Source organism: Amphibalanus amphitrite, unplaced genomic scaffold (genome assembly GCF_019059575.1).
Source record: "Amphibalanus amphitrite isolate SeventyFive unplaced genomic scaffold, NRLGWU_Aamphi_draft 000392F_arrow, whole genome shotgun sequence".
Lineage (NCBI taxonomy): Eukaryota > Metazoa > Arthropoda > Thecostraca > Balanomorpha > Balanidae > Amphibalanus > Amphibalanus amphitrite.
In genome coordinates this window covers 210,547-220,890 of record NW_024881886.1, presented here as the reverse complement: position 1 = coordinate 220,890, position 10,344 = coordinate 210,547, and the positions used below count along the sequence as shown (strand labels likewise).

General features: G+C 55.2%; 2 protein-coding genes across 3 annotated transcripts; one reads left to right on the top strand and one right to left on the bottom strand.

Annotated features, from left to right (window-relative positions):
- Positions 1-1,920: 1,920 nt before the first annotated feature.
- On the bottom strand, positions 1,921-5,509 carry LOC122390359 (bromodomain-containing protein 8-like). Of its 2 annotated transcripts, none has more exons than XM_043383247.1 (2): positions 5,476-5,509; positions 1,921-4,921 (listed from the first exon to the last, which is right to left on the bottom strand). In XM_043383247.1, exon 2 carries the CDS (start codon positions 4,890-4,892, stop codon positions 2,406-2,408), a length of 2,487 nt encoding a protein of 828 aa, XP_043239182.1. In that variant the 5' UTR covers positions 4,893-4,921; positions 5,476-5,509; the 3' UTR covers positions 1,921-2,405. The 2 variants fall into 2 exon arrangements, with proteins under 2 accessions (XP_043239182.1, XP_043239181.1); XM_043383246.1 differs by having other exon boundaries at positions 5,386-5,482.
- Positions 5,510-5,860: 351 nt separating this feature from the next.
- On the top strand, positions 5,861-10,343 carry LOC122390343 (unconventional prefoldin RPB5 interactor-like). The gene is made up of 7 exons (XM_043383193.1): positions 5,861-5,875; positions 6,630-6,765; positions 6,907-7,156; positions 7,580-7,726; positions 8,151-8,286; positions 8,577-9,186; positions 9,365-10,343. Exons 2-7 carry the CDS (start codon positions 6,649-6,651, stop codon positions 9,491-9,493), a joined length of 1,389 nt encoding a protein of 462 aa, XP_043239128.1. The 5' UTR covers positions 5,861-5,875; positions 6,630-6,648; the 3' UTR covers positions 9,494-10,343.
- Position 10,344: the final 1 nt, after the last annotated feature.

Genomic DNA, 10,344 nt, shown 5'->3' with positions numbered 1-10,344 from the left:
CTCCCAGCAGCCACCACCAGCCGACCAGCCGCCGCCAGCCGTCTCCTACCAGCCGTCGGCAGCCGAGCAGCTGTCGGCGCTGCTGAACCCGCTGGTCGAGGGCGCCGTGTCGCGCGCCCAGTGCGGCTGGCAGCTGGCGCAGCTGGCCGGCCGGCTGGAGCAGCTGCAGGCGGGCGCCGACGCCGGACACCGGGCGCTGGCCGAGCTGACGCGACAGCAGCTGCGGCTCGACTCGGTCGTCCACGACGTGACGGCGCTGCAGCTGTCGGTGCTGGCCGGCGGCGGCCGGGACGGGTCGACAGGGCCGGTCGGCGCCTGCCGACCTCCCCCGCAGTCTGAGCGGCGTCAGGAGCGGGCTCAAACTGGGGTCAGCCCGCCCGGGACAGCGGAGGTGAGTGTCGAGACTGAGCAGGCACCGCAGGGCACGCCAGCTCCGACGCCGGCCGAGGGGGACCTCGTGAGGCGGCCGAGGGAGCAGCCAGAGGCGACTCCAGTCGGGGGCCAGCCCCAGGAGGCGGGTCAGAATCAGGAGCCGGCCTGTCAGCAGCGGCCCGCTCCTCTGCCCGGCGGAGCGGCCACCTACCAGGAGCCGGCCGAGCGCGCCTGCGCCCGTTCCTGTCTGCAGTTGCAGCGGCAGGGCGTCGCCCAGGACGGCGTCTACTGGCTCACCGGACTGCCGGTGCCGGTGCTGTGCGACTTCAGCCACGACGGCGGCGGCTGGACGCTACTTGTGACTGCCATCTCCAAAATCGGCTGGGACCCACTCAGCATTTTCGCCCGTAATGTGTTCTCCCCTTCTCTGTCGGATGACTACTCGATCCTGCGGTACGCCGACACCATCCGTGACCTCAGTACCAGCGACAAGTTTGCCTACCGGATCGAGGCGCAGGCGGAAAAGGGCCGCCAGCGCTGGGGCGGCGTCTGGTTCGCTCCCAAACACTACAGCTTCGTCGACGAGACGGGCACACAGACGGAGGTCAGCCTCGTCAGAAGATTTGACAACTGGACTTACAAGAACGATGGAATCAAAAGAAGAATGCCTTGGGTCAACACAGGTCTTCACGACAATCCTTACAAAATGTTTCCCGTTCTGACGACGGCCTCGAGGACAGAGTGGTGGGGGACTCTCGTTAGCCACCACTCACACGGCGCCCACCACCACAGTCCGTGGCACAACCCGGAGGTGTACCACTCAGGAACGATGCTCTACTGGATGAGGGAAGTCGCTCTGCCTTGACGTGTACAAAATCATTCGTGAACTTAGTGTGTTATGTTGGTCATATGGTAAATATATTCGTGTAATACAGACTACAGAGTAAGGACTTTGGTGCCAAGGTGTGAACAGTCAGAGCCAAGGCCATAGGTCAGCGCACGAAGTCAGTTTTCGGGATAGCCGCCGGATGGCGCTGCTAACGTACGAGTACCGCAGGGCGGCGCTGGGATCGGGCTCTAACCGGGTGTCACAGGCACTGGGCAATGAGCACCGTTACTTGAGCAATGTCAAGTAAGATTACTTTACTTCTGCAAAGTGTCAACTTCAAGGCTAAATTAAACTCTTAACTCTGTCTCCAAACATTCCGTTGGCCATCACCGAGGAGTTGTGTGCCATGTCTTATTGCCACAAGCTCATCCGTAGCCTGTTCGCTTAACGCCTCAGAGTTAGAACATCCGTGCGCCATTCGTGTTTCTTTAAACATTTGACTTCTCGATAAGCTGCCATTATACCAGTGATGAGGAGTAAATGATTGAACATGGTCATACTTGGATGTGACTTATGACTGATTGATGAACGGAACTTTGATGACAATTCATACTTCTTTCAGACATTGCTGCCCTTATTATTGCTGACTTTATTTTACAGATTTATGTGAGTTTACATGTGTTTATCCAATGCTTATCGATGAAGCTAAGAGAGAATGATTAAGTCGAGTGAATGTATTGGAAAGGCTGTGTGAACAAATTCAAGCGAAATAACACGATAATTATGATACTAAGAGTAATTGACAGCCGAACACGAAAATATGCGAATAATGCCTCACATCGGGTATGAACATCAGTTGAACTGGGCGAAATGAGCAGGAAGACTTGGTTGTCCGGGCCAGAATCGTGCCCAATCACCCTCACTAGTGCTACACGCCAAATGTGTCCAACATCGAGCCAGCGTCTATCCAGTCCTGCCGACGAATAGACGACAGCCCCACAGTTCTCAGAGTGACGGCTTTTACACCTCGAACACCATCCCAACAACTCACTCGTCACTCAATCACTCAGTGTGCACTTAACACACATTCAGTGCGCACTCACCACTCACTCAGCGTACACTCACCACTCACCAGCAGTCCCGTCAGCTCAGAGTCTCCGTCTCCGTTTCCGTGTCTCCATCACGGCCGTCTCCCTGTCTCCCCCTACCGTCTCTTCCTGGTCGGCGTAGGCCGCTCGTCCGTCGATCTCTTCCTCTTCATCTCATCGCGAGAAGACTCGCGGGTCTCCCGCCGTTTGATAGGCGTGCTCGCTGGTTGGTCTCCCTGAGTCAGAAGCTGTAGTTTTTCCACACACTCAGTCTGCATCTCACGCGCGAACCGATGTACCTCGTGGTCAGTGGAGTTAAACATCATTGCGTTGCAGAACATGAGCATCAGGTCACGCTGGAACTGCGCTGTAGTGGTCACGACTCCGCTCTCCACATTGCGTTTGAGCTGCGCTAGGTCCATGGGCATTTTAACGATGGCCCGGTAGTTACTCGCCTGATCGTTCGTGATGGGCCGCGCGAATTTGGAGGCGTGTCGGTGAGCAGCAAACTCACGCCATAAGAGCAAGATGGACTTCTTCCAGAGTTTGTAATCGCGTCGCTCCTCGTCATCACCACTGAGCACGCCGGACGCCGGGCTGCTGGGCACAGACTCCTGGGAGGCAGGCTCACTGCGCGCAGAGACACTGCGCGCGCGCACCACCGGACCCAGAGAGGTGGCAGACTCAGCGTCACTCTCATCACGCTCCTCCTTCACAGGAGGAGGCGGGGGACGCGGCGGCGGCTCCTCGACAGCCGGTGCCGCCTCCTTGGGAGGAGAGGTGGCCGCGGCGGCCGACTGCGGCGCCGGCTCCCGCTCCTCCTCAGCCTCTATGGGCTCCTGCTTTATCACGGCCGGCGTCGGGACTGCTGGCGCTCGTGGACCGTCGCCGTCACCACCGGCAGCGACGGAGACAGTGATTATCTCGCTCGTCACCGGCGCAGGCTCCTGTGGCGTCTCCACCTCCATCGGGGCGGGCTCAGCAGGTTTCGCTTTCGGCTTCCGGTCCGACTCCGGTTCAGTCTTAACCTCCTTTTGCACCGTCTCGGGGGCAGTTTTGGACTCTGATTCAGACAGTCGCTGAGTTCTTGATTGAGTCACGGTGACTTTCTTTGCAGCCGGTGGGTCCGGCGTTGGTGCAGTGACAGCGACGGGAGTGCTCTTCTCCTCAGCGGCTTTAGATGGAGCCGCGGCAGCGCTCACTCGTGCCTCGGTACTGGCGATAGGGGTGGCAGTCGTGCCAGCGGTGGCGGTGGTGGTACTGGTGCCAGCTGCGGCTCCAGTAGAAGCAGCAGCGGTGGGAGCCAGAACAGTTACAGTGGCGGCGGTGCTGGCGGTACTTCCAGAGGTCGAGCTTGCTGTGACTGAGGTTGTGGTAATCGGCGCAACACTGGCGGTAGCGGGAGCGGCAGTGGCAGCTGGGACGGCTGGCTTACTCACTGCAACATTCGACGTTCCACCGTCCTTGCTCTCCTCCTTTGAAGAGCTTCTCTCCACCGCCGGCGCTGGCTCCGACTTCATCGTCTCAGGCGTCACGGCCGGTTCGACGGACGGGTCGGGCCGCTGGGGCGGAGTCGGAGTCGGAGTCGGGGTCGGAGTAGGAGTCGGCGTCGGCGTCGGAGTTTCCACCGGCGCCGTCTCCGTCCTCTCCTGCTTCACTTCCGTCGGGGTCTTTTGCTCCGTCGTCTCCCCGTTCTGTTCGGGGAAGAGATTCGTCCTCGGCAGACCGGCTGAGCCGGGCGGCAGCTCCAGTAGACGGGACAGCGTCGTAGAGCCGGCTGGCGGCGTGGCGGTGCTCGACTCGGCCGCCGCTGGTCGGCCTGAGGAGGGTGAGCGCAGAAGGGAGGTGAGCAGCGGCGAGGCCGGCGCCGGGCGCTGGTCGGCGGCGTCGCGACTGGCCTCGTCACCGCTCACCTCTGCTGCCGGCGCCTCCGACACCGGGCTGTCGGCAAAGTCGGCCTCCGAGAGCGCCGAGCCCGTCTCGGACGGACTACTGTCGCGCCGGTCCAGCGTCAGCTTCCGGCGCTTCGGCGGCGGCGGCGGCGCTTTGGTCACCTGCGCCCGCAACGCCTGCTGTACGGCGAGCTTCTGTGCCTCGCGGTCGGCCAGCCACTGCCGCTGGCGCTCCTGCTCCTGAGCGTCGGCGTCCTTCTCCGCCTGGATCTCCCGCTGGATTTCGTCCAGCTTGGCGTCCAGCTGACCTGAGCGCAGCTGGCGGATCTGCGCCTTGAGCGCCGCGTACGCCGTCCGCGTCTCGGTGACCTGTCGGCGCAGCTCGTCCGTCCTGTCCTGGCGCAGCTTACGCACGATGCTCTCGCCGGGAGTGTCGTTAGTCTCGCCACGCTCCCGTTTTCGTCGCGGTGTGTCGACCAGCTCGAGCAGACGGGTGTACTGCTGGGCACAGTTCTTCTGAGAGCACCAGTCGGGCGGCCGGCCCGGGTCGGCCAGGCCGCGCATCGCCCGGCTGACCGACATCCAGTTCTGGTCGCCACTGCGCACCACTGCAGAAGCCAGGGCCAGGTGCTCTCGTGTGGACCATGTGTCCAGTGGCGTCTGCTTCAGTGCCAGCCGGGACACTGTGCCGCCTGATGTTGGTGTGGACATGATGGCTCAAAAGTAATCAGTTCTACCTGCTGGAGGAAGGCAATGATGGGTAAGTACAGTACAATTGGTTTAAACGATATTTGAGACCAGTGGTGCCTGGCTGATAAATGTCCATTTGTGCCAAAATTTCTTAGTTCACCTGAGCACCAAAAATTTTAGCAGCTATGCTAGACACCACCAAAATTTTGGCACAATCTGGCCATTACGCTGGACATGTCGCCAGTAATAATATGAATTTTTTCCAGTCTGGGGGGGAGTAAGCCTCTACAACTGATGTTTTATTTTTAACCAGACCGACAAAAATCATGGCCAATTCAATTCAATGACATTACTTATAGCACAGATAACAGTAGTAGATAACAGTAGATATTAGATAACAGTACTACTGTTATCTGTGCTTATAGCTAAATTATGCTAACATTTCAGTGATGCGATTGAAACTCAAGGCTATCAAATCAAGGCTATCGATGGCATTTTCATTTATTATATCTACCTGAGCTCATATTCTAATAAATGACAACCAGCACGCAACCAGCGGGGGCAGTGGGGGGCAGTGTCGAGTCGATACCGTCGATAGTGATACCGATAAATGCTTTAGCGCAATGCACTCAATCCCCAATCCCTCAATCCATTGTGAATCGTGAAGAATGAAACGTAATTGCGAAAGGTTCTGACGTAATGAAATATGCGAAATCGTTGGACTTGATTTGTTCTTATGAAGTGAGTAAGGTTAAAAATTTCAGATTTAGCTAATTATTATGTTAGACTTTTGAAATTTGATTGGAATAAAATCCCAAAAAGAGTAAGTAAGCTAAATTTCAAAAGACTTTATCATTTCTATTAAATCCTAGGTAAGGTTTTATGATGTCATCAAAATGAGTATTCATAAGTAGTTTTCTTAGAATATGTCTCATGAGCGCCAGAAATGCAGCAATCAATCACATGCGCGTGGTAGAGATCGCGGGGGATTGGGATACGATTGGGATCGTTGATCATTGATATTTCCGTAATATTTGTGCAATATCATCGTTATTATAATAAATGTATCTGATCTGATGTGTGCCTCCCGTGCCCCCCACGTTTCATTTTGATTTGTGGGCTTTGGCGCAGTCAAATGGTGGGGTGGTGACTGTGACTGGTGAGCGAGCCGCAAGCGCCTTGGCCTTAGACCTACCTGACCTGACACTTTGACTTGACCCTACAATGAATTGTATTTATGGTCTGAACATAATAAATTATATTTATGGTCCGAACAGGATGTTTTATGGTCTCCACGTATGTGCTGGCCGCTATGGTAATTTGATTTGAAGAGTAAGGTGAAAGTCGCCTTTACGAACCATGCAAGCCATATATCAACCTAGATAATGGCCATGAAATCGTTAGTTCTGAAAGAAGGTACACTACCATCAGAAATACAAAAACCTCATCATCTAACCTGACTTTATCCTACCTAATGTAACCTAACCTTACCTGACTTGACGGGACACGGGTGGTGAGGTATAACTTATGGCACCTTTGTTATAAGTTGCACCTCACTATAAGTGCTGTTTTATGTAAAAGTATTTTAAATATCAATATGTCGTGTCAGTTTTCAAGCTGAGGAGGATATGTTCTTTCCTTTCATGTTTTTGTCTTGTGAATTTCTCCAGTTTTTAGATGGTGGATAGGGTAGGAAGTTATTGCCAAAAGGACTATGCTGTATATTATCTGTAAATGTTATATCATTCTCCATTGCAGAAATAACTGCAAACTGAAGATGGCAGAAAAGGAAGAGCCAGCTGCTGCTGGTCGTCAGGATTTGGATAAGATGATGGCTGAACCAGTTATAAGAGATCTCCCAGAGCTTGACAAGCTTGTTTCTGAGCAGGACAAGGTGGGTAGAGCCCATAGAGGTAATGACTCGGCGGGTTAACCTAATGGCATTCTCCATTATTAGCTTTGTCAACTCATATTCCTGCATAGTGTGCCTCTCATTCACTCCCCCCCCCCCCTCCTTGCCTTTCCCCATCCACAGAAGCTGGCCAGCACTGAGGAGGGCTTGCGCCGCTGGCGGAAGTACGCAGACGACTACCGGGCGCTGCGCGAGCGGCTCACTACCCTGCCACAGCAGGTGTCCCACCAGGTGACAGTGCCGCTGGGACCGCTGGCCTTCGCGCCCGGTCGGCTGGTGCACACCAATGAACTGCTGGTGCTGCTTGGTGACAACTGGTTCGCGAAGACCAGCGCGCACGCCGCCTGCGGCATCGTCGACCGTCGGCTGGAGCGTGAGTGGCGGGAGGTATTGATGTGTTGATGGGTGGGAAGGGATAGCGTGGGTAAGGTTAAAGGTATCGTCGTTTTGGTGAAATCGGACCTGAACGGAAGAACATGAAACACGAGTGAATGGCGAAAATTCACAATTCAATACCGAATTTTGTATGTTACAAAATTTGTATTTGTTATGAAACTAGCACGTTGGCTGTTGCTATTCATAGATGATATTGTAAACTGTAAGTAAGTGATGTCAAATGCATTTTAAAAGGTTACTTATTGTCATTGCATGGTTTGCTTCATTTTAACTGTATTTACTACCGTGTAAAAGCGCTTGCTTTTCGCTGGTGAGTGGTCGATCGCCTTACCATCACCTTCTGACGGTATCATACCCCTTCTAGTCAGGTCTACACTAACCCCACTTTCTCTGGCGGCAGAGTGTGATAAGACGATGTCAGACCTGGAGAAGGAGAAGGAGCTGTTTACCAAGTGGCGGGAGCAGACCACCGCCATCCAGGAGACCGATAAAGACGTCCAGGAGATCAGGGAGCCGCTAGACGAGGAAGCCGAGAAACAGTGGCGCGGTGAGTGAACGCCGAGGGCACTGCCGGGCCGCGGAGACGGGAGGGGAATGGTGAGCTGGTGGAGAAAGTTAAAGTGAGGTTGTGTTGCATTGAAAGGGAGAATGGAACGTGGCGAGGGTATCGTTAAGTGGAGCTACTTTAGTGGCATGTGTCATGTCGAGCTTTTTTTCACATTTTCATAAACTTGGAAAAGATTCGACATTTTCATTGGAAAGAATCAGCGTGCTGAAAAGTGCGTATTTTAGGGCCAGCTGCCAGATTTGGTGTTGTTTCAGTTCTGTAGTATCAACTATCAATGGGGTGTCAGCCTGTCGAGCATGGTTGCCAAAGCCTTGAGTATTCACTATTCATCTTAATGAAAAAAATCCACGTGGTATACGTCGTATATGCTAGTTATAACACCTCACCCTCTCTCTCCGCTCAGAGGAGCACCGTCGCCGGGTGGCCGAGCACAAGCAGCGCGAGGCGGAGCTGCGTCAACAGGTGGCCGACCAGACTAACGTCATGGCTCGCCTGGACGCGCTGGAGAAACTGGAGGAGCTCAGGGATGAGCTCGACAGGTACCGGACAACGGTGCTGATAGCTTGCGATTATTATTTGCCTTGTCTGTTTATCCAACAGCCAAGAGGGGTTTGTGGTTTGGTTTTGCATCCTTGACAATCATGAGGGGCCCCTAAAGCATGAATTTTCACTTATTTGGTAAAATATTCTATGGTTGATTTATGATCATACTCTGCCCGACAATACGCATTTAGATATACTTATTGTTGTAATGCAATGCAATGCAATACATCTGACACATATATTCTCAACATTCACGCTCTCCCTGACCGATGGCCGTGTCCGCCAGGCTCTCCGACGACGGTGACGACGGCGGCGGCGGGGAGGACGACGCCGCCGACTCCGCCGCCGACTCTGCCGCCGACTCTGACTCTGACGGATCGGTCATTATCCGCGAGACTCCGGAGCCGGCGCTGGACAGTGACGACGACAGCCGGCCGGCCTCACCCACCTCCCCGGCCGAGTCTCCGGCGCCACAGACGGGCGACGGCCGCCGCAAACGGGTGTCTTTCTCCGGAGAGCCGGGCGTCAACACAGTGTATATGTACGATAAGGACGAGCCCACGGGCGGGGAAGGAGACGGGGAGGGCACCCCGCCGGCGGCTGAGGACGCTGTCAGCCGGTCCCGTGAGAGCACACCTGTGTCGATCCTGAAACCGTCCGATGGCCGGCCAGGGAGCCCTCTGCCGCAGGCGTCCAGGGCTTCGGACGAGGCGGCAGCGGCTGCGGCGGCCGCCGGCGCCGCCTGGGCGGCGGATGAGGCCAAGGAGGCCGTGGCGACCGCGGCCGGACGGGTGCGCTGGCTTGGCGCGGGAGACAGCGTGCCAATTGTGTCTGCTGAGCAGGAGGAGCCTCTGCCGCCGCCGACTGCCGAGCCCGAGCGGCCCGATCTCTCCAAGGTAAGTGGAGGTGGTGAGGCTGGTGGGTGTACGCTTTGGCGAGTGGTGGTGTTTGAAGCTATGTAAATTTGCGCTGGTTCTGCCACTTGTTCGATGCTTAGCCTCCGATCAACAGTGGTTCTTGATTGACAGAAAAGCATTACCCCCGGAGCATGACCCAACAACATCAACCCCACAGGTGTTCTCATACAAGATCGAGGAGCGAGACGCGACCACCACGCCGGCCGGGCCCCCGTTGGCCGCTAGCGACGCCCCGCCTCCCAAGAGGCCTCTGTCGCGCTTCCGGGCCTCTAGAAGCCAGCTCTGACCCTGCCCGATGTTCCTGACGTCATCAACCGGGTGTGACGTAAGACGTCAATCATTTACGTTGTTAGAAGTGGTGTGTGGACTCGTACAGAGGATGTGATGTTTTTTGTAACCTGCGTATGATGTTTGTGTACTAGTTCGTTAGTCAATAGAGGTATTGAGTCTGGTATCACTCGGTGTAAGTTGTGACGCCACGTCAGAAGTCTGCGGAGCATAATTGGTCAGTCATGACGTTGAGGCGCACCGTGACTTCGTATTTCAATAACGTGGTGACAAGTTTGTAGCCGATGCGTTGTAACTCGTGTGTCGCTCTCCAGCCGGCGACCGCCAATGCCCCGATATTGCTGGAGTGATGCGCCGTCATGTCATATCCGTGCTTCAAGTGACGAGTGCTGAATGTCGTCGGTCTTGTGACGTATTTGGTCTATTGACGTCACCATGTCTAGTCGACTGTTGCTAGGTCCCAACGCGACCTACGCTGAATAGGCTCGCGGCGATGGCCGTTTTGATATTGTTTGCGCTGGCGTCAGGAGACTTCCAGAGGCAAGGTCCGCGCAAGTAGAAGCTGGCTGTGTATTTTCGCTACCTAATGCGCATCGAATCATACGTGCCTCATGTACTGAGTGTTAGACTCGCACTCGGCCAGGACCCGTGCAGTACGCGGTGCTTTTCATGCCAGTAGCGCATGGCGATATGTCAGGTTACTGACGTGTCTGATAAGCTCTGTCAAGGGCGACATCAGACCCACATGTTGACCGTTATGTATCGCATATAATGCATGTTCGAGCCGCCGGTCTGCCTGTCCCGCCAGGACCAACTTTTCCATGAATACATGTAGCAGAAGCGTATCAG

Bases quoted from the DNA above. Each gene is read 5' to 3' on its own strand.
- LOC122390359 (XM_043383247.1), bottom strand. From the start codon at position 4,892: ATGTCCACACCAACATCAGGCGGCACAGTGTCCCGGCTGGCACTGAAG.
- LOC122390343 (XM_043383193.1), top strand. From the start codon at position 6,649: ATGGCAGAAAAGGAAGAGCCAGCTGCTGCTGGTCGTCAGGATTTGGAT. The intron at 7,157-7,579 runs GTGAGTGGCGGG...CTCTGGCGGCAG, and splicing joins CGTCGACCGTCGGCTGGAGC to AGTGTGATAAGACGATGTCA. The intron at 7,727-8,150 runs GTGAGTGAACGC...CTCTCCGCTCAG, and splicing joins AGCCGAGAAACAGTGGCGCG to AGGAGCACCGTCGCCGGGTG.